Source organism: Rhamphochromis longiceps, linkage group LG11 (assembly GCF_057381845.1).
Source record: "Rhamphochromis longiceps isolate RC_006_pf linkage group LG11, R_longiceps_female_GT1.1, whole genome shotgun sequence".
Lineage (NCBI taxonomy): Eukaryota > Metazoa > Chordata > Actinopteri > Cichliformes > Cichlidae > Rhamphochromis > Rhamphochromis longiceps.
The window spans coordinates 37,186,343-37,209,750 of NC_140567.1; the positions used below are offsets into that span (position 1 = coordinate 37,186,343).

The 23,408-nt window shown below is 39.2% G+C and overlaps 1 protein-coding gene and 1 long non-coding RNA gene across 2 annotated transcripts; one reads left to right on the forward strand and one right to left on the reverse strand.

Annotated features, from left to right (window-relative positions):
- The first annotated feature begins 1,872 nt into the window (after positions 1–1,872).
- On the forward strand, positions 1,873–9,101 carry lta (lymphotoxin alpha (TNF superfamily, member 1)). Its single transcript, XM_085421931.1, has 5 exons — positions 1,873–2,302; positions 3,859–3,982; positions 5,514–5,595; positions 5,685–5,738; positions 8,747–9,101. The coding sequence occupies exons 1-5, from the start codon at positions 2,244–2,246 to the stop codon at positions 9,067–9,069; spliced, it is 642 nt and encodes a 213-aa protein (XP_085278057.1). The 5' UTR covers positions 1,873–2,243; the 3' UTR covers positions 9,070–9,101.
- Positions 3,024–23,322, reverse strand: LOC146659927 (uncharacterized). Its single transcript, XR_014913678.1, has 4 exons — positions 23,194–23,322; positions 22,239–22,289; positions 3,848–3,956; positions 3,024–3,720 (listed from the first exon to the last, which is right to left on the reverse strand). It is a non-coding gene; the product is annotated as an uncharacterized LOC146659927 (long non-coding RNA).
- Between the last annotated feature and the right edge of the window lie 86 nt (positions 23,323–23,408).

A 23,408-nucleotide genomic window follows, 5' to 3' on the forward strand; every position in this document is an offset into this window, starting at 1 on the left:
TTCTTTAACTGGTAGTCAATATGTGGCTTAAAGATTATTATCAATCACAATACCCAAGTACTTCCGCCACCCTCCTATTTAAATAAGGAGCAACATGACCTTGTTTTTTGTGCATTTAAAATTAGTCTGAGCTGACACAGCTGTGACTGTTACTATCAAAGCTAGCTGTGTGAGCACAACAATAAATGATTGTATCATATGCGTAAAAAATTAATGGATGGATTTACATTTTATCCCAAGTCATTAGCATAAATAGCGGCACTCCATTAGTTGCATTTAAAAAACTAGAAAAGAGACCATAGAACTGCACATGGTACTGGTCTATGGCATTGGTCTATGGCATTGGTCTATGACATTGGTCTATGGCATTGGTCTATGACATTGGTCTATGGCATTGGTCTATGGCATTGGTCTATGGTACTGGTCTATGGCATTGGTCTATGGCATTGGTCTATGGTACTGGTCTATGGCATTGTTCTATGACATTGGTCTATGGCATTGGTCTATGGTACTGGTCTATGGCATTGGTCTATGGTACTGGTCTATGGCATTGGTCTATGGCATTGGTCTATGACATTGGTCTATGGCATTGGTCTATGGTATTGGTCTATGGCATTGGTCTATGGCATTGGTCTATGGTACTGGTCTATGGCATTGGTCTATGGCATTGGTCTATGGCATTGGTCTAATTGGCCAAGCAGTTGGGTGGCAGCCAAAAACACAGACTTCAGACTCACCTTAACACAGTTTTTAATACATGTGGCTCTTCATGTTATCAATGAGAGATGATATCTTTAGTATGGCCACAGAAATTGATGAAAAAACTGTCTTACAAGATGCCTGAAGGAGTTTAAAATGGTTGTTTGAAATGGAAAATGAGTTGCCCAGGCCAAGTGTTTGAAAAAGAAAGGATTCCTTTGAACTCATGCAAAGAAGTAACAGTAAGAACGAATACAGAATACACGTATACACGAATACATGTCAAGTGGATTTATGTTGTATACTTGTATTACAAAGAAAAGACCAGACAACCCCCCCCCCCCGAGCAAGTGTATGGTATCAACAGGGTCTCTTTTAAATTTTTTTTTTTTTACAGGACAAGCTCTCTAGCAGAAGTTCTTGGACAAGCATTTGTGTGCCATAACTAGTTAAGGAGTAAGAGGAAGGGGAAGTGAAAAAAGTAGAAATACCACAAACAACAAAGAAAGCAAAAAGCAAAAAGTAACCTGGAGCACAGGGAAAACAAAAGTCTGTCTCATGAAAATATGCAGTTATGGCATTTCTTGCATGGAGGGGGGGTGAAAAGAAGGCAACAGAAGAGAAGTGCTCAGTGCATCATGGGAAGTCCCCCAGCAGTGAGAGGCTGCAGCAGCATAATGAGCACTAGGCTCAGAGTCATGTGATTAGCTGTATCAAAGTGAAAGTTTGAGGCCTGATGTTAAAAGTAGCGGGCAATCGATTCCTTTTTCAACATACAGGAAAACGTAAAAATAACACGTTGGCCTTCTAATCTGCAGTCAGTTATCTTCAACACGTGAGCCACCGAATGGCCCGATGCAGCTATATATTTCCCGCGCTTTTATCTACAAGCTGCAATTATAAATGCATGAATAACTCTCACTCTCACCCTCTGAATAGCCTTAGATCTAAATTCAGGCTACATTCAAGCTGATTAGTTGTGATTAAAATAGACTCTGTAGAGTGACACAACGTGGCCGCAACTCATCAACAAGGAACCTGTATAGCGTGCTTTATTGCACACACACTGTATTTCCTCATCACACATCAGGTCAGTTAAGAAGAAGAAAAAAAAGCCCCTGTCATTTGTTTGGGTGTTAGAAAAGGGTGACTTTGACCTATAAACGTGGGAAATCACAAACCACCCACAACACACATGAATGTGTCAGCGAGGGGCCGCACCACTGGAACGACGCTTATCTTTACATCTTTTACGGCATTTTGCACCTTTTTACTCGTCTGTTTTGTAAATATATGTTTCTCTTACTCTAAAGTCATTGTGCATTGGAAATGCATGAAACTGCATGTAATTTTGGTTTTTAGGTTTTATTCAGTTTCACACCAGGCTGTATGAGCTGGTTTGTAGCTCTGTGCTGTTCACCGCCCCACCACCTACACCACAGCCTCCTTCCTCCCATCTCTCAAACTACTCTATAAAAAGAAAAAAAACTCCATCTAATCTTCACTACAAGCTCATGTAACAGGGAAAACCCTGACAACCTGACATGTCTTTGAGAGACAAGCACCACATGAATTTGGACAGTGAGAGTGCAACACACACTAGGTGAGTCAAGATTGATTTAGATCCTATTGTATATATTGTCTTAAATTCCTGTGATTTCTTTGTGAATGTTTTCATTCAGAGGTCTGTGGTTGAGCTCAGTGCTGCTGCTGTGATGCTTACATGACAGAATATAGAAAGTTTTTACAGAAAAGGGAAGGCGTGTTCGGGGATACGATTTTTCAGCTTTCACACAGAACTGTGTAGAGCGTAGTAATGTAAAGAGCCCAATAATATGTCCCTTTGTTTATTTTTCGGATTTTGTAGTGATTTAATGACACTTTTTGACTAATTCCCCCCCAGAAAATGAATTGCTATCCATATCGATTTTAGAATTCAGATTAAAGAGACAAAATCGTGAGCGAATTGCAGACTGAGTGGTTGAACCAGTGTTTTCACTGTCTAACCCAGGCACAAGTGCAACTATGTGAAGCCTGCTGTGCATCCTCACTGGAATGTAAATTAAACCATAGCAATGTGCATTGGACGCACAGTTCAGGGTCAGTGGCATTTTTTGCAATCACTGAGTGGTTTCTGTCTATGTCATTACAAATAAACAAGCAGACCACAAAATGTTGAACCATAGAAACCCTGTGTACCGGACAAAAAAACTCCCACTGAGGTAAAATCCCAGACAAGCAGCAGCATGGTTAGGTTAACCATAACACGGCAAGTGCAAAGCAGCCATTCTAGGAGCCATGTAAATGATTTCTGTGGGGTCTGGTTTAAATGTGTGTGCTTGTGGTCACAGGATTATTGAGGCCAGTTCTTCTTTGAGTCATGTTAACATGTCACATTGACTTCATCAGGGCAAGAATTCAGTGACTTCTCTTAGAAAGTTGTCATTTCATAAGACAGCGAAAGTGAGAACTTACTTGCAACTCATCTCACTGTCTGGCTTTGCACTCTGACCTAATGGAAGAGGTGGAGGTGTACAAGTCCCAAAAGCACAATAGGTGAAGCACGCTGAAGAAAAAATGCGCTCTTTCTGCAGAAATATACTGCGATAGTTGCTCAAGTGACCCTCCCAGACCCCACTCACCCCTAAAGGGGCGCAATTTAAAATTAAAGAGGTCATGACATCACAAATGAGAGGATATATTGTTGAATACTAGGTAATAAAACTTTCTTGGAGCTTTAACAATGGTAAATTTGTTCTCAGTGTCTACTAGAGTGGCTTTGCATGATTCGCTGTTCAAAATAATCCTTCTAATATATTAACATTTAAAAGATGCGGATATGATATCAAGAAAACTTTGTAATAAAAGTAAAAAGGTTATTTTTGATCCTGATGTTTATTTAACTAGGAAATGGAAGTCTTGATTTTTTTTTTATTTGAGGGTCCTGGGTCAAAGTGGAGCTCTGCATGCTCCGCCACCTTTGAGGCCTCAGTGACAGAGCCAAGAGATGAAGAAAGAAACCTGTGAAACAGAATATTTAGAGCAGTCAAAATCTTGATTAACTGGTGTTAACTTATGCCAGAAGATATACTAATTAAAGTCATTCTCTCAAATGAAAGGCCGATTTGTTAAATGGTTTTGTGCGTACTTGTCTGACAGAATGGAGGATCAGCCAAGGTCGTCTTATAGGCACCTGCTGCTGCAGGCTTGGTGCTGTCTCCTCACCGTGGCCATGGTGATTATGGCTGTACATCTCGCTACAATGAATCAGAAGCCAGCAGAGGTCAGTATGCCTGCCACAAACACAGATTTCACTGAGATTCATGTTGACTGCTAGCGGGGTCATATCTTAGTTTGCATATCTTAGTTTGCATCAAGAACGCACTTGTAAAAGCACATGCTTTGCTGCTTGTAATTTGTGTAAATACCATATTTATTACGGTAAAGTAAATAAAATGAGCCCCACATCTACCCTTATCGGTTTATTCAAAGACATTAAGTCAGCTCTAGATACCCAGTTTGTGCCTCTAGATGGCAGCAACACCATGAGTTCCTCTTGCTTGCTCAACAAAAGGAAGAATGCTTTAAGCTCTTGGGTTCTTTTAATTTCTTTTTTCTTCTTCTAAAAAACATCCCCAGAATTAGAAAATAAGGCCAACAACATCTGCCTCACAATTACAGGGCCATTAGTCACTCTTTGTTTCTAGGTGGAAGTGAAAACCTTCATCTTTGATGATTTTGTCAGATAGCACTCTCATGGGAACACAGAAACTCATTGTGTTTGAAAAGTCTCTCCAGTGTCTGTTAAACATGGCAACTATAAAATAGAGCCTTTAGAGAAGTGGAGCTGTTGCAGACTGAAACTGAGAATTTCTCTATGTGCATCCATCCATCCATTCTCTTACGCTTATCCTTATCGGGGTTGGGGCAGAAATCTTTCGTCACTCATCCAAGCGACTTCAGTCTCAGCTGACTGCAGGTTTTCCCAGCCTTTAAACAGTATATTTTCATAATAACCACTACCATTAAAATGCAGGTTCTCATGGCCACCTATCCGTGGCCATGAGAACAACATACAGAGTGTTGGGGAATGACTGCGATCACAGTATTTGAAGACGGTGAAAGATGTATCCTTCCTCATGGGTACATCTTTCACCTTCTATAATACTTTGATTTTAGTCATTCCCCAATTCTGTGAACTCTGTAAAAACTTTTCTGGGATTTCCTTAAGTGGAGTATTGATCGTGCATAAACACAAACAATTCCTATGACTTCATGTTCAAAACATTTTCAGGATATTGACTGAAAACGAAGCAGGCTGTAATTTCCTTTAATTCCAGTTTGTACTGCAAGAGCACATCCTTATTTACAATAGTGGAAAAGGTAAAGGCTAAAGGGAAATGTGAGTACTTGAAAAACAATATAAGACAAACAGCCAGGAACGGTACAAAAGATGGATATAGCTTCACTGACATCATCTATTAGATTCAGAAGTCTTGAGTTTTGAAACCTCTGGAGGATTTTTTTCACCATATTGGTTACAAATAAGTCAGATTTGACCAGGAAGGCTGGGTCTCACTGTGAAGCCGCTTGTTCAGTGCTTAACAGCGGATGACTGACACGTTGTTAGCCAACAAGCATACTGAAATGAGAGATTGAGCTCACAAACTGAGGAGTAACTTGTGTATAGAGGTCAGCTCACAGATTTCTATAGAAATTGAAGTCTTTTTGCAACCACAAATATCTATGGTGACCTTCTTAAAGAAAGGAGGTTTACGGCACACTTGTTGAGCATGTTTTGATTTTTCCTCAAGGTTGGAGTCCCTACACCAGAGACCATCAACTCAACTCATTCAGGTCGCATACAAAGGCAGACTCAGGAACCTTTTAAGTCAGGTAAATATCATTTGTCACATTTATCATGGACAATCACATAATCGTAAGACTGAAAATGTCATAATCCTTTAAATTATTTTGCATTTCAGGAAGCTCTCACCCATTCATCCAGATTTCCCACCATAATGGACGTCCGTCTGAAGGTGAGCTCACGTCTTTTCATGTGGGAAGTTGGCATGCTCTGACAATCATGAGTTTCATGAGAAAACCGTATCCCTTGTTCTTACTATGTCTTTTTACACCAACTTTTAATGATCACACAGACAAATCTTAACTCTGCTACACATCCAAAGAGACAACTCTCACTTGTTACTGATCTCGTATCACGATGATGCCTGCCATGCATAAAAACTACTGTTAAACTGGACGCCTACAGATGCTGAGTGCAACGAGCTCAGACATGTCAGTAGCAGCTGAAAGTCATTCTGAAAAACGTGGGCAGCCTTCAAATGAGGCGCACGAGGACACGGCGGGTTGAGGGGGAGGGGTGTGAACAAACAAGTAAATAACAAAATAACACCTAATTTGAATATTTCAACCAACCTGGGGTTAACTAACTGAGTCTGTTTAGACTCTGTGAAAGAAAAGAAAAAAAGGTACAACTTTCTACAAATTCTATATGAAGGCACATGTTCTCAAATACTTAGAACTTAGACAGGAAACTGATATACTGCTGTGTTTCTCTGTGTTTTATCTCTAATCTAAAGTGGATGGGTGATAAAAGCTGACGTCATGTTTCAGTTAACCAGTCTGACAGTGGATGGATTTATTAGTATTTCCTTTTTTAATACACTGCAGGTACAAGTTTATTTCCCCTCCAAAGTGTTTTCATGTGTTACTACATTAACAGTCTGATAGGAATCCCTTTACGACAAGAGCAGGCCATATCTGTTATTAAAACCACTAAGTCAAGAATACACCAGCTCCGGTGTGGGTGAGGAGGAAAGAAGCCAAACGCAGGAACGGCATTGGGAATCTGGTCATGTTCGGATCCTGCTGTGATCTAAAGTTGTGCAAAGCTTGGAACAGAGATGCGACTTTAAAGACGCCTCGTTTTCTCAACGCCACGCTGTATATGAAAGATGGATGTGGCCCCTGTGAAGCTGGGTTGAGGTATTTTTGCATTGGCTTCACTTTTCAAACTCAGAGGCTACTTCCATCTTTTATATACAGATTATGGGTTAGGTAAAGACCCCTCTTGGGATTAACATGGTTATTTCTTCACACGTTACCCCTTTTTGTTGGGGTTTACCTTCCACATTGAAGAGATCGTTTTATTTAATCTCTTTGTCAGTTGCATCAACATTATTTTGTGAGCAGTTTTCTTCTTCTTTTTCAAGATAGCATTAATATGCAGTGTGACCATCTACAAAATGCTAGGTTGGACTGATTATTTCACATTATCTATTTGACATTTGAGATGTCATCAGTACAGGTATATTGTGACACGTTTAGTTGTGAGGTTAATGTGCTCTTTAGTTTGTAGTTTTGACAACAGGCAGAAGTGAAGATGTTACTTTTTTTCAGATTCCATTGTGGTCTGGCAACGGCACAAAGAGACATATTATATTTCATTTTCTGTCCCACGGTTCCCTTTATAATTCACTTTGGTCTTATAGCTGTGGAGAAGTTACTGGCTACATTTGGAGAAGGTATTTTTTATGCCAGCGGTAGAACAGATTAAAACCATGAGGTTTATTGTGTTGAAGAGATAAAAGTTATCATACTTATCCTGCTGACGAATAACTATTACATCTACGTTTTAAAAGTTCACCACATCCACAAAGAAATCCTCTGCACGGGTTAAACCGTTGAGAAACACAGAGCCGTGCAGCCTCATTATGTTTCCAATCTCATTTACTGTTTTCCTCCCACTATGCAGCAGTTTTCCTGTGTGAAGTGGGTTTCTAAAACCACAAGAAACCCGAAGCAGCTCTGTAATGTGGGCTGCACCGACTTAACGTATAATTACAGCCCACAGCAGCAGATTTCACAAGTTCGTCAGGTGGTATGTTGCAGGAAAATTAGACACTAATTGGAAGATCAGCTTTGTTTACCTGGTGTATTTATTCAGCTGTGATTATGGGGCCCACTGATCTGAAGCAGAGAGGAAAAAGCACTTCCTTTCAGGAAATTCAAGAAAAAAAGACACTTTTTGTTAGTCATTAAAAAAAACAAGTCGGTTGGAGAGTTTCCTCCATTTCCTCTTTCATGTGGTTTTCTTCACTTCAGTTGACAGATTAATAAGGCATGGGTTGCACACCCACCGGCATTCAGCGTGTCAATGTTGAGCACTAAAATATTCATTTATTAATAGTTATTATTATCCCTGACTCGGGTATTCACCCGATTCTTTTCTGTACGCTCAAAGAAAACGTGTGTAAAGTGGAAAAACCAGCATTCAATTACCGTAATAACGCTTATACCGATTTACTGTCAGATATCATTCTATATTTCACATTTAAACGTACTGAACTGATTTAGACAACAAAGGTTAACCCAGCTCGCCTCCGTCTTCTGTTTTGTTTCCCTCTGTGGAAAACTGGTCAAGCACAGAAGATTAGATATTAATCTGAGATATTTCACTGCAGTCCACAAGCTATAATTAACCTTCAAAGCTTCAAAGAAAACTTTCCCACATACAGTGAGAAACTACTCCACTGTGAGGTCTGAGTCAACAGCTACCAGTCTCTGTGTTCTCATCACCGGATCCGAGAGACATTTGGAAGAAACTCCAGCAAAAGTTGACATTTTCCCGTCTGCCTAATCAAAGATGTAAATTAGAGAGTAATTAACAATGATGCAGTATTTATCGATGCTGCTGAACATCAGCTGCAGCGCTACCATCAAAAATATCAGATATGAAGCGCAATGGTGCATCCATTGAACTGAACATCACGTGCTAAAGTTTCTGAATTTTTCTTACTTTTCTGGAGCCCCTTACCCTCCCCCCCACATACTGAGAAGGATAATGGTGTATACGTTAACTCACTTGATCCACCCTTCCCCTGTGGCCTCAAATCACACCTGACGTGAACATTTGGGTTGATTACACAAAACAACAACAAGAAAAAAAGGTTAAAAATCAATTATTAAAAATGAATTTAAAATAACTGAGTGATTAAAGAAACGTTCTCCATATTTCCTACAGATCCTGTTTCGAAACAAAATCGAAACAAAACCCTTACCCTGTGTGGAACGTCCATCATCGTCCAGGAAAACGGGACCTACTTCTTTTACGCCCAGGTGACCTTCAGGGAAGATTCACGGGAGAGACGTGTGCTTGTGAAAAGAACTGGCTTTCATGATAAGAAAACTAAGACACTGGCTAAGGGCATCTACCCGGCCTCATCAGAGAACTCAGTGTGGTTGGCCAAGATTGTCAAACTTAGACCGTTGGACAGTGTCAGCATAAACATAACAGGTGAAATTCTAAATGACGATACCTACTGGGGTGTCATCAAGCTTCAATAGAACTGGAGGTCTGGTTGGACTGGTATGTTACTTGTGGCCCTAAATAAACGAGTTAGAATAAAAGCAAACTGGATTTTTGAGCTAGATATTTAAATTGGAAATATTCTGCTCATCTCCAGCTGCATATTTTTATTCTTGGACTCACGTTTTTAAACAATGTTTATTTTTTATTTTGTAAATTATTTGTTTTAGCCATTTAGCGCCATTCACTTCTGTCCAATAATAAGTAGTTTGTGAGCGCCCTCTGCTGCACCACCATCTGAACTGCAGACAGTTTTTGTACAGCGATAGGAAGATTCCCTCTGTCACCCCTGATATGCTCATATTAGGAATGACTGCCTTATATCACGTCACACTGACCCCCAATAGAATGTAATATACGGAATAATTATACATATTCTGACCTCATTTTTAAAAAAACACTGGTAATGTTTAACATGTTTAAACTATATATAAATATATATAAAAGGAAAAGGAATGGGTCCCCTTTAACTCTCACAATATAAAAAAATACTGCAAGGATTTGATCATGGTCTACAATTATTAAAGACTCTGTGGCTAACATGGAACACTACAATAAAGAAAAAAATCTCCATTATGCAGGTTTTAATATAGACTTTACTAACTGGCACCTCGTACTCTTGATAGGCCACATCTTCATAGTAAATAAAGGTCAAACAATCGTATACTGCATCAGTCCAACCTGAACAGAGTTTTAAAAATGCCAGCTGGTTCTGAGTTGTTTTTGAATTTTTAGGCCGACATGAATGTAAACTGTGAAAGTCATTGGAATAATTATGTTCCTTTTCACTGTTATGTGCTTCTGTAATTTATGTAATTGAGTATTCTATTTTGGTTGTTGAATTCTGCATATAGACGTTTAATAAAGATTATTGTAAACCAACCTGATGCACTTTTTATTTGCACGTTGCACTGCTGACTGGCCACACGGTGGTGCCACTTCCCACCTAATCAAAGGCAGCATGAAGCCTTCGCACACCACAGCATCGTCTGTTCGGATGATCGTACACATCCTGCTATGACATTTCATTCAATGAAAAATGCTTAACACAGACCACAAATGCATTCTGAGAAACCTCAGAAGTGACATTAAAAAACATAAAACACGGCGCTGTTCATCTTTCGGGCCTGACATTAGTTCTACTCACAGGTATTCAACCGCTGTGATATTTACTTGTGTGTGTGCTGAGCAACAGCACAGGAAGCCACATATTTGGTGCAACCGTTACACTGCTTCCCCTTTACAACACCCTCAGACACCTTTGAGTTCACAGCACCCTCTGACCAGCTTCCCCTGAGGCAGTTTAGCTCATCTTAATATCATTTTTAGAATTAGAATGTAAAAATCATGAAGCTAGTCATACGTGAATGTGTAAGTTTCACCCTTAATGTACTGGGACTGAAACTTAATAGAGCTCAGAGGCCGGAGTACATTACCCTCCGGGTCATCCACACACATGTGTTGTTAATAATCGTGACTTCTGAGGGCCAAAGAAGTATATTGGTAGATATTTGTTATATTCCTCCTAGATCCTAAAGGTGCAATATCATGAAATAAAAAGTAATTAGATAACATGTTAATTTAATTCTGAGATTTCAAGGTTTTACTGTTTATTTCAGTTCAATTTTAAATGAAAATCATCAAATACATATCATTAAACACACAGCAGTTAGCGCTGTTGCCTCAAAGCAAAAAGGCCCAGAGTTCCTCTGTTTGTTATTTTTAAGAAAGTCTGTTTTTGTACATTGTGGAATAATAGCCCGACCGAGCTATTATACATCATTTTGTGAGAGTGCATATACATTTAAGCTCATTAAATAATGGAAGCTCTGTTGACATACACTACTTTCCTGTCATGGTTTCTACTAAGCATTTCTCGCTCCTGTTTTGTTTGTCTCTGTAGAAAACTGGTCAGGCATAAATATAGGATGTAATGCTGACACTTCTCTGCAGTCCACAAGCTACACACTAATAAACTCCTAAACAATGAGGCTTGAAAGAAACTTTAAACACATAGTAGTCGGTAACTTCTCTGAAACTGTGAGGCCAAAGTCGGCAAGCTTGAGCTCCACGGATGAGACACGCTGGAGAATTTTGAAATACAATGAGTCTCTGTGTTCCCATCACCGGATCAAAGTGACATTTGGGAAAAAACTCCAGCAAAAGTTGACATTTTAACTTCCGCCCAATCAGAGCTGTAAATTAGAGAGTGAATAGCAGCCTCATAAAAAGCAGGGTGTAAATATTGATGTTATTGAACTGGCTCTAAAAAAGTCTCTCCTGCAGTTCTACCAGGCCTGATGCAACACAAATAAAGTACAATGAATGCCACATCTATTTTAATCGAAGCAGCACCGGACAGACTCGGCTGTGGGAAAACTAGAAAAAAATGACATCAGTTTGCTTTTTTAATAACAGTTACCAATCAGGTGGCAACCTCTGGGTATGAAAAACAAAGCCATCACACAAGTGCCGAGAGCTACATTTGCTCTAATGGTCATTGGAGGCGGACTCCAACCCCCACAGACTACACATAAAAGAAGAATGTAGGCACTGTCATGTCACCAGCTGGTTTTATGACAAATTCCGACCCTCACATGTGAATATTGCAGTGGAAATTGAGAGTAATTCAACCAGGAAACATTTTTTTCTTTAACTTCATTGGACAACGTTTGTTGTAGAATTCACCAATTATGGTCATTTGTAGCCTTAATCTTCTGTCGATGGCTGACACCCGGTGTGGTCTTCTGCTTCTGTAGCCCGTCTGCTTCACAGTCTCATGTGTTATGTGTTCAGAGATGCTCGTGTCCGTACTTTGGTTTAAGAAGAGGTTATTTTAGTTACTGTTCCCTCCCTCTCAGCTCGAAGCAATTTGGCCATTCTCATCTAACCCAGGCATCAACAAAGCATTTTCACTCTGAGACCTGCGGCTCACTGGATATTTTCTGTCTTTCAGACCATTCTGTAAACCCTGGAGATGGTTGGTGTGGGAAAATCCCAGTGGATCAGCAGTTTCTGAAACACTCTGATCAGCCTGTCTGACACTAACAAAAGTGCCACGGTCAAAACCACTTAAATGTGCTCAGTTTGAACTTCACCAGGTTCACATGACTACATGGTTAAATGCAAAGTTCAACCGTTCAACAGCAGGGTGGACGGGTGTACCAAATAAAGTGGCATATGCCTGTTGACTAAGACTAATAAAATACCAGAGTTTGGGCGCTGCTATAGCAGATGATCAAAGGTCACTGCAGGCACCTGGGTTTGAGTCCACTCTGGACCATTTCCTGTGTGTTACCCCAAACTCTCTCTCTCTGCTTTCCTGTCTTTTCTAAATAATAATTCTCTAAATAATGAATGAATGTACAGCATTTCACTGCAGTGTTATGGCGTCATCATCCACATATATCACAGACGTTCCCCAGGCTCTGACTCTACTGTTCAGGAACACACTCACTATGGGAGTGTAGCAATGACACCTGCTCAACAAGTTAATATTCACTTGAAAATGACAGTATCCACCTTATTACATCTTTAACACTGACTTCAGTCAACAAAGAAAAAAAATCCCTTCACCTTATCAGTGTTAACACCGCCCGCCTCTGGGTTTGGACAGAGGCTGTAACATGACATCATGTCTAACAGGTATCTCAGCTGTAATGTTGTCACGCTTTCTTACGACACTGGCTCCTTTGTTCTCTTCAGCCTTTGTTTATGGGGCTTGTCATTTGTATTAGCTGATTAGTCAGGCCTCTAATGGCATTTCGTGGCCCACAAAGAAACAGGAGCACTCCTGCCTGAGTGTGGAAAAGGGGAGCACGTAAAGTGTCTAGTTTCAACACAAGAGTGAGATTAGATCTAAGAAAACAAGTGGAGCTTCTAAGAACTCTCATTAAGAATTCAGGAAGCTGCTGATGGGGCACATTTTTTCTTGTTGTCCTGAGAATTTTCAGCACTTTATGGTAAAGGGTCAAGTTAGATTTTTTTCTGAGCTTATAAACAATGCTTCTTAATATAAAGGCCGTCTAAAAATCACCGTGACAGTTTTTTCTGTTTGACATTTTAGATTTATAGATTTGACACCCACTACGAGTTCAGGTCTCGTCACCTAGTGGCAAAAGCATGTGACGATGCTCAACCACAGAACTGAGATAAAACGATGCTGTGTGTATACGATCCCGCGTGCATGTGTGTGTTTCTATATTACCTTCCCTTTTGTGTTTGTGTTGTTCTGAGCAGCCAAAGTCCACCTACACAGACCACCTGAAGACTTATTGTCTACTCAGCCCACAATGACACATTAAAAGTATCCAGACTGATGTGTTTGACATCTACACAAGCTTATCTCCACTCATTCTTCCTGTCTGATATTGGCATGCACCATCAGATTGGATGAGAAGCGTCTTCAGGTTTTCTCTCAGATGTTCTGTGAGGTGCTCAGATCACTAATGGAAAACCAGAAACTTTTGCATTTACTGTTCAGTTCAGATCAGCGTAGTGCCGAAAGGCGAACCATCTGGAGAAAGATTTCTTTAAGAACCTCTCTGCATGTGGCCACGGCTATCACTAAATTTACCCCTCACAGCATGAAGATACCACCACCGCTCTCCTCTGGAGGGACTGCATCAGCAGGGTACAGGTTGCTGGGATTTAACAGATACAGAGTTTGAAATTCTGCCCAGAGAGGGCAGTTTTTGCAACATGACATCAGAGAAAACCCATTAAACACAGAGAGTCCTTTAGATGTTGCTTGGCAAACCAGATAAATACTCCTTTTACTCAGAGCTGCTACTCTTTAGCTGCTCCAAGATGAAAGCATGATTTATAGAGTGCTGCTCAGGTACTCTCACCTCTGTAGGAGAGTTCTTAAAGCCTTAAGATGAATATCGGGCTCTTGGTCGCATCCCCGAACAAGGCCTTCCTGCTCAGTTACTCAGTTTCACTGCGAAATCCAAATCTAGGAAAAGTCGGGTGGCACCAAATTTCTTCCAGTTCACATTTATTGAGGTCACTGCCCTCCTGCGAGTACTCGGTGCCGTACAAACTACAAAGAGTTCCTTGAACGTCATAGCTCAATATTTGTCCCAACATGCAGTATGAAATACATGGTCATGCCCAGTTAATTTAATCTGCCACAGATCGACTTTAATCAAGTTCTCGAGACACATCTGACAAATTAAAAGGAAAAGGAACAGGATGCACCTGCCCACCGTCTGGAGACTCAGCAAAAGCCTGAAATAGGAGATAGTTTTAGTGCCAATATGAACATTTGTCGCAGTGCTTCACACAACTGCAGTCAGCTCAGAAACAGTACGTCCATGTCTGTTCTAACAGTGCATGCCAATACACAAACTCACTCTAACAATACAACTACAGTCCGTACATCAGGAGTGGGTGTTCTTTTTTCCTATAAACTTTTTCGATCCACAGTAGAAGTGGGCTGTGAGGCTAACGTTTCTGACAATAGGAAAATATTATACAGACGATATAATGTTAACGTGATTTCGCTTCCTTCATTCAGCTGTCTGTACCTGTAAAAAAGTGAAGTGGCTGAGACAGTCAGCCCACAGCGTCCCAACATGACAACTTTAATGCATTGCCATCAGGCCAAAAATACCAAAAGGAGCACAAATGCCAGTAATCCCAGTTACAGGGATCACCGCTCCCATTACAGTGGTTTGTAGATGTCACCTGCCCCCTTAAAGTGGACAGCTTTTCATTGTTACAGTACAAGAGGAAGTCTTCACAATACAGCTAACCAAATATAGCCATCTCATCGAAGAAACTGATGATGCAATAATTGAGCCGTCTGCGTGGCCTAAAGGGGACTGGTGCACTCACACAGTGTTGCAGTACATCTGTACAGCAGTGTTTGGCCTCTAACAGGAAGCTTTCGACCTTTAGCTGCTTGTACCTGGGGCCTCATTTGTAGCCTAAGTGGATGATCTAAGCAGAATACACGCAAAAGTGGCTATTTATAAAAGCGCTGTTTGATTTAGAGATGATCGCACAGGCTGAACTTGTCTTGCAGTTCATCAGTTCATAAGAAAGAAAGAAAGAAAGAAAGAAAAAGATCCTGTGGAGTTTTCTTATTATTGTTTCCTTCATTTCAGTGAAACCCGTCATGAGGTCAGAGAATTTACACAGGAGAAGACGGTACCGTCGTGACTACTCCTACATTATTGATGTTAGTCTGCCGGGTTTAAGCTACAGTTTAGGATAAGCTCATCTTGCTTCACCACGTGAGTTCTCTCTCTGCTTTATTCTGCGGGCTGATGTAATCACAACACTATTATGTTGAGAAAGCTGCAGTTAAATAAGAAAAAAAACCCAATAAAGCTGAATTGTTACTCCTCCCTCTGAATACATTTATTAGAAGTTTCAACTTGCCTGAAGTCAAATTAGTAATGTAATTGAAATTCTTTGTATTAAAACTGGAAATTAAATCCACAAATAAATTACACACAATCACATCACACTCAGTTTACCCTCACTTCTATGTCTCCCCACATGCTTTGAAATAGATTCTAAGGTCTTGCTGCTGATGCTAAGGCTCTCCATGGCCTCTCTCCGGGTTATGTATCTGACCTAGTTGCATGTAAGTGGGTACGAAGCCTGAGATCCACAGTCAGAGGCCTGTTTTCTAATAACTAAAGCAAAGCTTTTCTGTCAGAGGCCCAAAGCTACAAAATCAACTGCCTTAGGCTATCAGGTCAGCAGAGTCAGTGACCTCTCATAAATATGCTTTAACCAGCTGATTGATTTTATTTATCTGACTTTACACGGGATAGAAACACAAACAAACAACAACAAGACCTTGAAGGCCTGAAGCCAGATCTACAATTCTTCCACAACTTTTAATCCAGCTTGAGTTGAGACCTCTTTATTATTTATTTTACCTTAAATTAAAAGAGAACAATGACTTCCCTGTTATTTGTCATAAGAGCCTTTATTAAGAAATCTGAATGCAGAACAATGGTTCCAGGACTTAAATTTGACCAATCTCCTGTTCACGTCCAGACACACCCTGCTGCTGCTGCTGCTGCTTGTTTTTTCTCTTCAGTATCTGATCTGCTTGTTTTCATGTGAAAGAGCTTTGTTTTGAAAAGTGCTCTTTCTTCTTCATGCTTTTGGATCCTCTATGTTGTCATCGGTCATTTTAGCCTTGAATTACAGTTCATCCATCAGCCATCATTGAGATGTTGTTTCTTCATAACAGTCATATTTGTTATTTGGCTCTTGTTGCTACAACCAAAGCATGTTGTAATTATGAACTGTTGTATCATATTTTTAGATCAAGGAGGAAGGAAATGTACACTAATGCATTATCACCTTGTCACACCACCCCTAATGACAGCATCGGTAGTTTACTATGACTAGTTAAAAATACTACAGATGATAAAGCTACGAGCAGTAAGCCGTAGTATTTTAGGCTCAAGAATGATTATTAACCTTTTCCACAGAGTTTAAACACTGACTGTAAGGACTATTAAAAATAGCACCGCACACAGTGGTGAGGTGACTGTTTTTTAAGCCATCCGGTCCTGTTGATTCCTCTCACACATATTACTAAAAACGGCCCGTACCTGCTGTGGTCACACTTTTAGCCTGTACGAGGAAAGAGGTCACAGTGTACATCTTCAGGCTCCTCCCGAGGGAAGTCCTGTGTTTCAGATCCCCTACACAGTTTATCAGCTCTGTATTGCTCATCCACTGGGGTAATTTACTTCCTTTTAAGGTTCATCTTTGTGTTTTTCATACCTTCGCATAAGGTTTCCCACGGTGTTTCACTCTTGTCTTCCTCATAAGATGATGGGTTTTTTTGTGCTGTATTTCTAAAAGTCAACTTCCTTCTGTTAACAGTTTTCATTCTTCTTGGTGATGAGTGACATTATGTGACATATTGTAGGGACAGTGTAAAAAAGAACCACAGGATAGGATAGGATATGTATTCACCGGGTGATTAGTCAAGCCATCCGAGTGTGCCATCAGAAAAAGATTAAATGTCTTACTGTAGACACTAAATTTGATATATATATATACATATATATATATATACATATATATATATATATACATATATACATATATATATACATATATATATATATATACATATATACATATATATATATACATATATATATACATATATATATATATATACATATATACATATATATATATATACATATATATATATATATACATATATACATATATACATATATATATACATACATACATATATACATATATATATACATACATATGTATATATATATGTATATATATATGTATATATATATATATATATATATATATATACATATATATATACATATATATATATATATATATATATATATATATATATACATATGTATATATATATATATATATATATGTATATATATATATATATACACATATATATATACATATATATATATATATATGTATATATATATATATATATACACATATATATATACATATATATATATATATATATATATATATATATATATATATATATATATATATATATATATATATATATATATATATATATACATATATATAATATATATATATATATATATATATATATATATATATACATTATGTGTGCTTTCACCATTGTGATTTTAAATCTATAAAAAGATAAAGTCAAAAGTAAACGGCCTGGATGTTTTCTGAAGTAGACACCTACAGCTGCCTTGGCCAGTGTAAAGTTATTTTCAGTTTTTGGGGGGGTTGTCCTGCCTCTTAGGCTCCATGTTGCATTAATGTTATTCTTAATCTGAAGTCTACAAGGTGAAAAAACAACACCCTGCACCCAACCAGCTGACCTCGTTCACCTGGCAAGCAGCAGCAACAACTTGCCAGCTAGTAGGAGAATACACATTTTCCCCTTTGACACTTGTTGCCAAGTCGGTAACAGCTCGCCAGCAGGAGGTGAACTCAGCAAAATTCTCACAAAAGTGAGTACACCCCTCACACTTTTGTAAATATTCTGTTATATCATTTCATGGGACAGCACTGAGGATATGACACTTTGATACGATGTAAAGTAGTAAGTGTACAACTGTGTAGATTTGCTGTCACCTCTAAATAAGTCAACACACAGCCATTATGCCTAAACTGCTGGCAACAAAAGTGAGCACACCCCTAAGTGAAAATGTCCAAACTGTGCTCGACTAGCCATTTTCCCTCCCTGGTGTCATGTGACTCATTAGTGTTACAAGGCCTCAAGTGTGTTGAATATGGTGTTATTGCTCTCACACTCTCTCATATTGGTCACTGGAAGTCTAACATGGCACATAATGGGAAAGAATTCTCTAAGATAAGATAAGATAAGATAGAACTTTATTAATCCCTCGGGTGGGTTCCTCTGGGAAATTCGACTTCCAAAAAAAGCACAGCAACGACCAAAGTTACAGTTACAGAACTGTTATACACACACACACACACACACACACACACACACACACACACACACACACACACACACACACACACACACACACACACACACACACATATATAAATACAGAGACAAATATAAATAAAATATACAAAGGGGATAAATAGAATAAATAGGAATAAAAAAATAAAAATACAAGTGAATTGCACATTTCAAGTGTTGAGTCTATTGCACTGTTGACTATTTACAAAAAGTATTGCACAAGGTATTGTACAGTGAGGTGCAGAGGCACTGCAGCTTAGTTGTTCCCCCCTCCTTTGTCCTCCTGTTTCCCCTCCCTCTCCCCTCCAGAGAGGAGTTAAACAGGAAACTGAAAAAAGGAATTGTTACTCTACATAAAGATGGCCTAGGCTATAAGAATATACCCAGCACCCTGAAACTGAGCTGCAGCAGTTTCAGGGTGCATACATACAGGACAGGACAGGTTCCACTCAAAACAACCCTCGCCATGGTGGACCAAAGAAGTTGGTCCACCATGGCAAAGAGCACATCAAGAGTGTGTGGTGGCAACCAGGTGGGGAGTACAAAGACAGGTGTGTCTTGCCTACAGTCAAGCATGGTGGTGGGATGTCATTTTTGGGGGCTGCATGAGTGCTGCTGGTACTGGGGAGCTACAGTTAACCATGAATGCCAACATGTACTGTGACACACTGAAGCAGAGCATGATCGTGTACTTAAACTGTATCTTGGCTGATGTCGCTAATGTGTCTATATTAACGGCAGTGCTGATTTTGTCTTTGTGTGTTAAAGATTTCCAATCAGTGAAACATGGAAACCTGCATTTTGATTCCGCCCGGTCTCTGTTTCACAGCGTGTGGCTATAATTGCCTGTGATTCCCTTCAAAGGTTATCTGAAAAGGACAGCTCTCTTTTGTTGTTTGTTTTTTGAACTCAATTTCCGATGACCAATGACACTAAAAGGTACTTTTTATTTTTTCTTTGCTAATTTTCAACCTTTGGAATACGCACTCAGTGACATGACGAGGACATTCACCCAAATTGGCCAACTTTCCACCACAGTATGACCTTTGATCCCTAAGAGGTACATCTATTTGGTGGACTCAAGTATGTAAGTGAAAAAGGCCACTTCCTAATATGTCATTTACACTTCCTGTTTAATGCACGCCACCAATACGGCATGTAATGATGTGATTTTTCATGCAATAATACAAAGAGGAGGGAAATGTTTCCTTTAACAGATATTCCCCACAGTCACTCACCTGACTCCAAATCATGTTGATGAGATAAATATACACTTTTTGTTTTGCTCGATTGTGGCACTAATCACATGTTTATCCTCATGTTCAATCAGCTGTCTGTCAAGTGATGGTGTAACTGTATCAGGGGTAAAGGCTGGACCTGCACATTTACAAAGTCAAACTCCATGTTACTTTACAGCAAGTGTGGGAGGAAACCTCTGACAAAAAAAATTTAATTTATGCAATGCAGGAATTGATGGCCCAGAGATTACAGAAGTAAATGCGAAACTGGGAAAGCCTACATGCTCTGGTAGACATAAAAGGTCAAAGAGTATAAAATTTACTGTCAGTACTGTATGTCTTAGTCACCCTCCTTACTCATAGCAAGTAAACCTAAACAAATTCAAAGTGAAACCGCCTCTGGAAAGATTTTCTTTGCAGCTGAAACACAAATCTCTCTGCAGAGATGCTCATCTGTGCGGCATCATAATGATACTAATTTGAGTCTAAAGCTGCACTCTTTGTGCAGTGAATAACAAAATCAAAGTGTTTGAATAATGACCTTGTCAGCTGGCAATAGAAACAAACAAGACGATACACATCTACCAGGAGTAAGGGCATCTGCTTTTCGTGCAAACAGTCAGTCGCAGCAAGCTTTTAAGCTACAAAACAGTTAATAAAGTTTATTTCAGAAAAGATTATTTCCCAGTAAATTTTTATAACGATACTAAAGTCACAATGGTTCCTAAACTTTGGGGTTGGCCCCACTGATGGGGACTTTCTCTCCCCACAGCAGGTGGAGAAAACATGGACTGAAACTAAGCAGTATAACCTGAGGGGGCTTTACTGACTTCTACTGATGAAGATCTTGTTAACCATCATTTCACATGGACATGCTTGAAATAACTACTGAGCAGCATTCGGTGCTTTACAGAAACAGATAACACACACACTCACACACGATACAATCATGTGTACATCACACACACAAACATCATGTTGTGAATTTAAACTGAAAGATAAAAAAAATAAAAGAAGCTGGTTTATCAATTAAAATGGGGGCAAAGTCAAGTTAAATGTAAAGAACAGTTCAGCAGCTAAAAAGGGAAAAGTCTTTGGCACAAATAAAAGAGCTAAATTGCCTTCTGTTGTGATTCGGCACCGTACAAATGAAATTAAACTGAACCCTTAAATTAAAAGTGTAAATTAAAATATTTTTAACAAGAAGCTATTCTGCTTTTTTTTTTTTTTTTTTTTTTTTTAAATCACATGAATAGTAAAACTGTGTTTTTATTACATTTAAGAAATTTTGGAAGTAAGTTTTTTTTTTTTTTTTAATGTTTGTGTGGAACGATTATAGAGTGCAGCAAAAATAGCTATTGGCATGTTTAGGCCGATGCTGACCAGTCACTGCAGAATTCAGCAGAATGTGTAGAAATAACTAAGAAACAGCTTTATGATCCAAATGTATGTAGTTATTTAGGGGTTTTTAGATTGAATTTATTTAGAAATTGATTTTCACTACCTCGACACTTAAAATTTCCCACCCGGAGCTCCTTTTTCCAGGTAAATTATGATCTCCATTATGAATGCTTCCCATCTGATCTAATCACTGGATTGTTTAAATGTGTGAGAATGATTTTCTAGAAGCTCAGCAGATAAACATGATGGTGGGTTACTCCACAGACCATTATGAGAACAGTCATGAGTCATTTTTCTGTTGGATCTGGAGTCGGGACACAAAGAGCTACAATAAACGGAAGCCAAGAACTGGAGGATAGAGCAGAACGACAAAGGGACATCCTGAAAGATAAGGTGCAACACTCAAGCTGAGTGCTCCTTCACTACTCTGCTGAGAGAGAAGCCTCAGGCTCGTAGTGTCACAGTGGCGACACCCATCTTATATATACGGTCTACGCTCTCATCTCTAACCCTCGGCTGCAGTGCAGCAAAACACCATTTTAAAGAAAAACTGGTTGTGCGCTGATAACCATGGTGTTACTCAAGAGTTGCACACAGGTATTCTTATGATTGGGTGACACTACTGACACAACCACAAAAACAAGAGAACCCTGCCACAGAGTCTGCTGCACACTGTTTCACACGCCGTCCAACCCAGACACTGTGGTAAAGGTGCTTTCAGAACATGCCTCTGACTGGCTGAAGTACGACGCCACGTGTGGCGTCTTGCAAATGGACAGGGACAGAGTTTCGAAGGCACATATGTGTGTCAAACAGAATGAAAACAGCGTAGATAAAAATCAACTAAACTTTCCCTTTCAGTGTGATCTCAATGTCAAAACAACGTAGAACCACGCAAATGCCAAAGAAGGTTACTCTGGAACGCTGCACCACAACTAAACCTTTTTTTCCAAAGATAATTTGCTGATAGAGTTTATAGTGGTCTTGTAGCAGTTTCAGTCACTCTTGCACACTTCACCCATTATGGAACTCTTACCTTTAGTTCCAAGAAACTGAAGACGCTGTGCCTATCTCAGGCTCCTCCAGTCTGCAAAATAGCACAGACTAAACAGAATGATAAGGGCACAAAGAGATTCAGTCACAACCAGCAAGCAAGCACAACCAGGGCGCACTTTCAGTATATTTGACCAGATTCATATGCTGAGTTCTTTTTTCATTTCAATAATTTAGGCTTTTACACTTTCTTGTGACATAAAGAAGCCCTACAGGAAATTTGTAAGTTGTAATCTTGACTTCCACAAAGTGAAAAACATAATAATAATAATAATAAAATACATCCAGCGGTTGCATTTCTCCTCTAATATTGTTGCTTCTTGAGGTAGAAACTGTGGTCATCTTGGAAAGTCTTTTGAAAATTCAAGTGGTTAATGGGATTTTTTTCATATTATTTGTTGTAAATGGACAAACATGCACATTTTGGTGCTTGCATCCACTTTTAAAAGATTGTTAGAGTAATACCCCCACAAGACTGAGGAGGGAAAGTTTAGCTGCAAAGAGTGAAACCTGATAAAACTAGACTTTTTTTTAAAAAAGAGGAAGAAATTCTCAGTTCTCTAGTGCAGCCAGTAAAGGTCATATCTCCTCCTCCTCAGCAGTACCAGCACATGTTAAATGCAAAACTGTTCAGTGCTTCATAAATGTAAACAAATCAGCATGAATGAAGTCATGTAGGTGATTACATCAGCCAGCAGGTATGACCAGGTGGAGTTTCCATAACCTGTCCTGCTACATGTGCTTCCGGTGACGCGTTTCTCTTGTTTTCTTCTGGTTATTAATCATTTTAAATGAAAACCTTTTCAAATTATTCACGTAAAATCACATTTAAGGCTTGAAATTGACCCTCAGAGACACAAATAGCACATGTAGGCTTAATACGCCTTTAAGCGCATTCCATAGTTAAAGTTTGGTAAGTATAAACACAATATACTCACCACATGGTTAAGTTCTGTGCATGTAGTTAAAGACAACCAGACAAGCACTAACAAGTCAGATTACCATGAGAATAATTTCGAGGTAGAACTGAAAGTGAGCATGCCCAGTACGTCAGTACAGGAGCCAAACCACAACAAAGCTTTCTAGGTGCAAGTTGAAGCAGGAAGTCATTCTAATACACACTTTGCAACTGACACACAGGTACGGCAAATAT

Coding starts and splice junctions, on each gene's coding strand:
- lta (XM_085421931.1), top strand. CDS start 2,244: ATGTCTTTGAGAGACAAGCACCACATGAATTTGGACAGTGAGAGTGCA. Junction 3,983..5,513: donor TGAATCAGAAGCCAGCAGAG/GTCAGTATGCCT, acceptor TTTTTCCTCAAG/GTTGGAGTCCCTACACCAGA. Junction 5,739..8,746: donor TAATGGACGTCCGTCTGAAG/GTGAGCTCACGT, acceptor TATTTCCTACAG/ATCCTGTTTCGAAACAAAAT.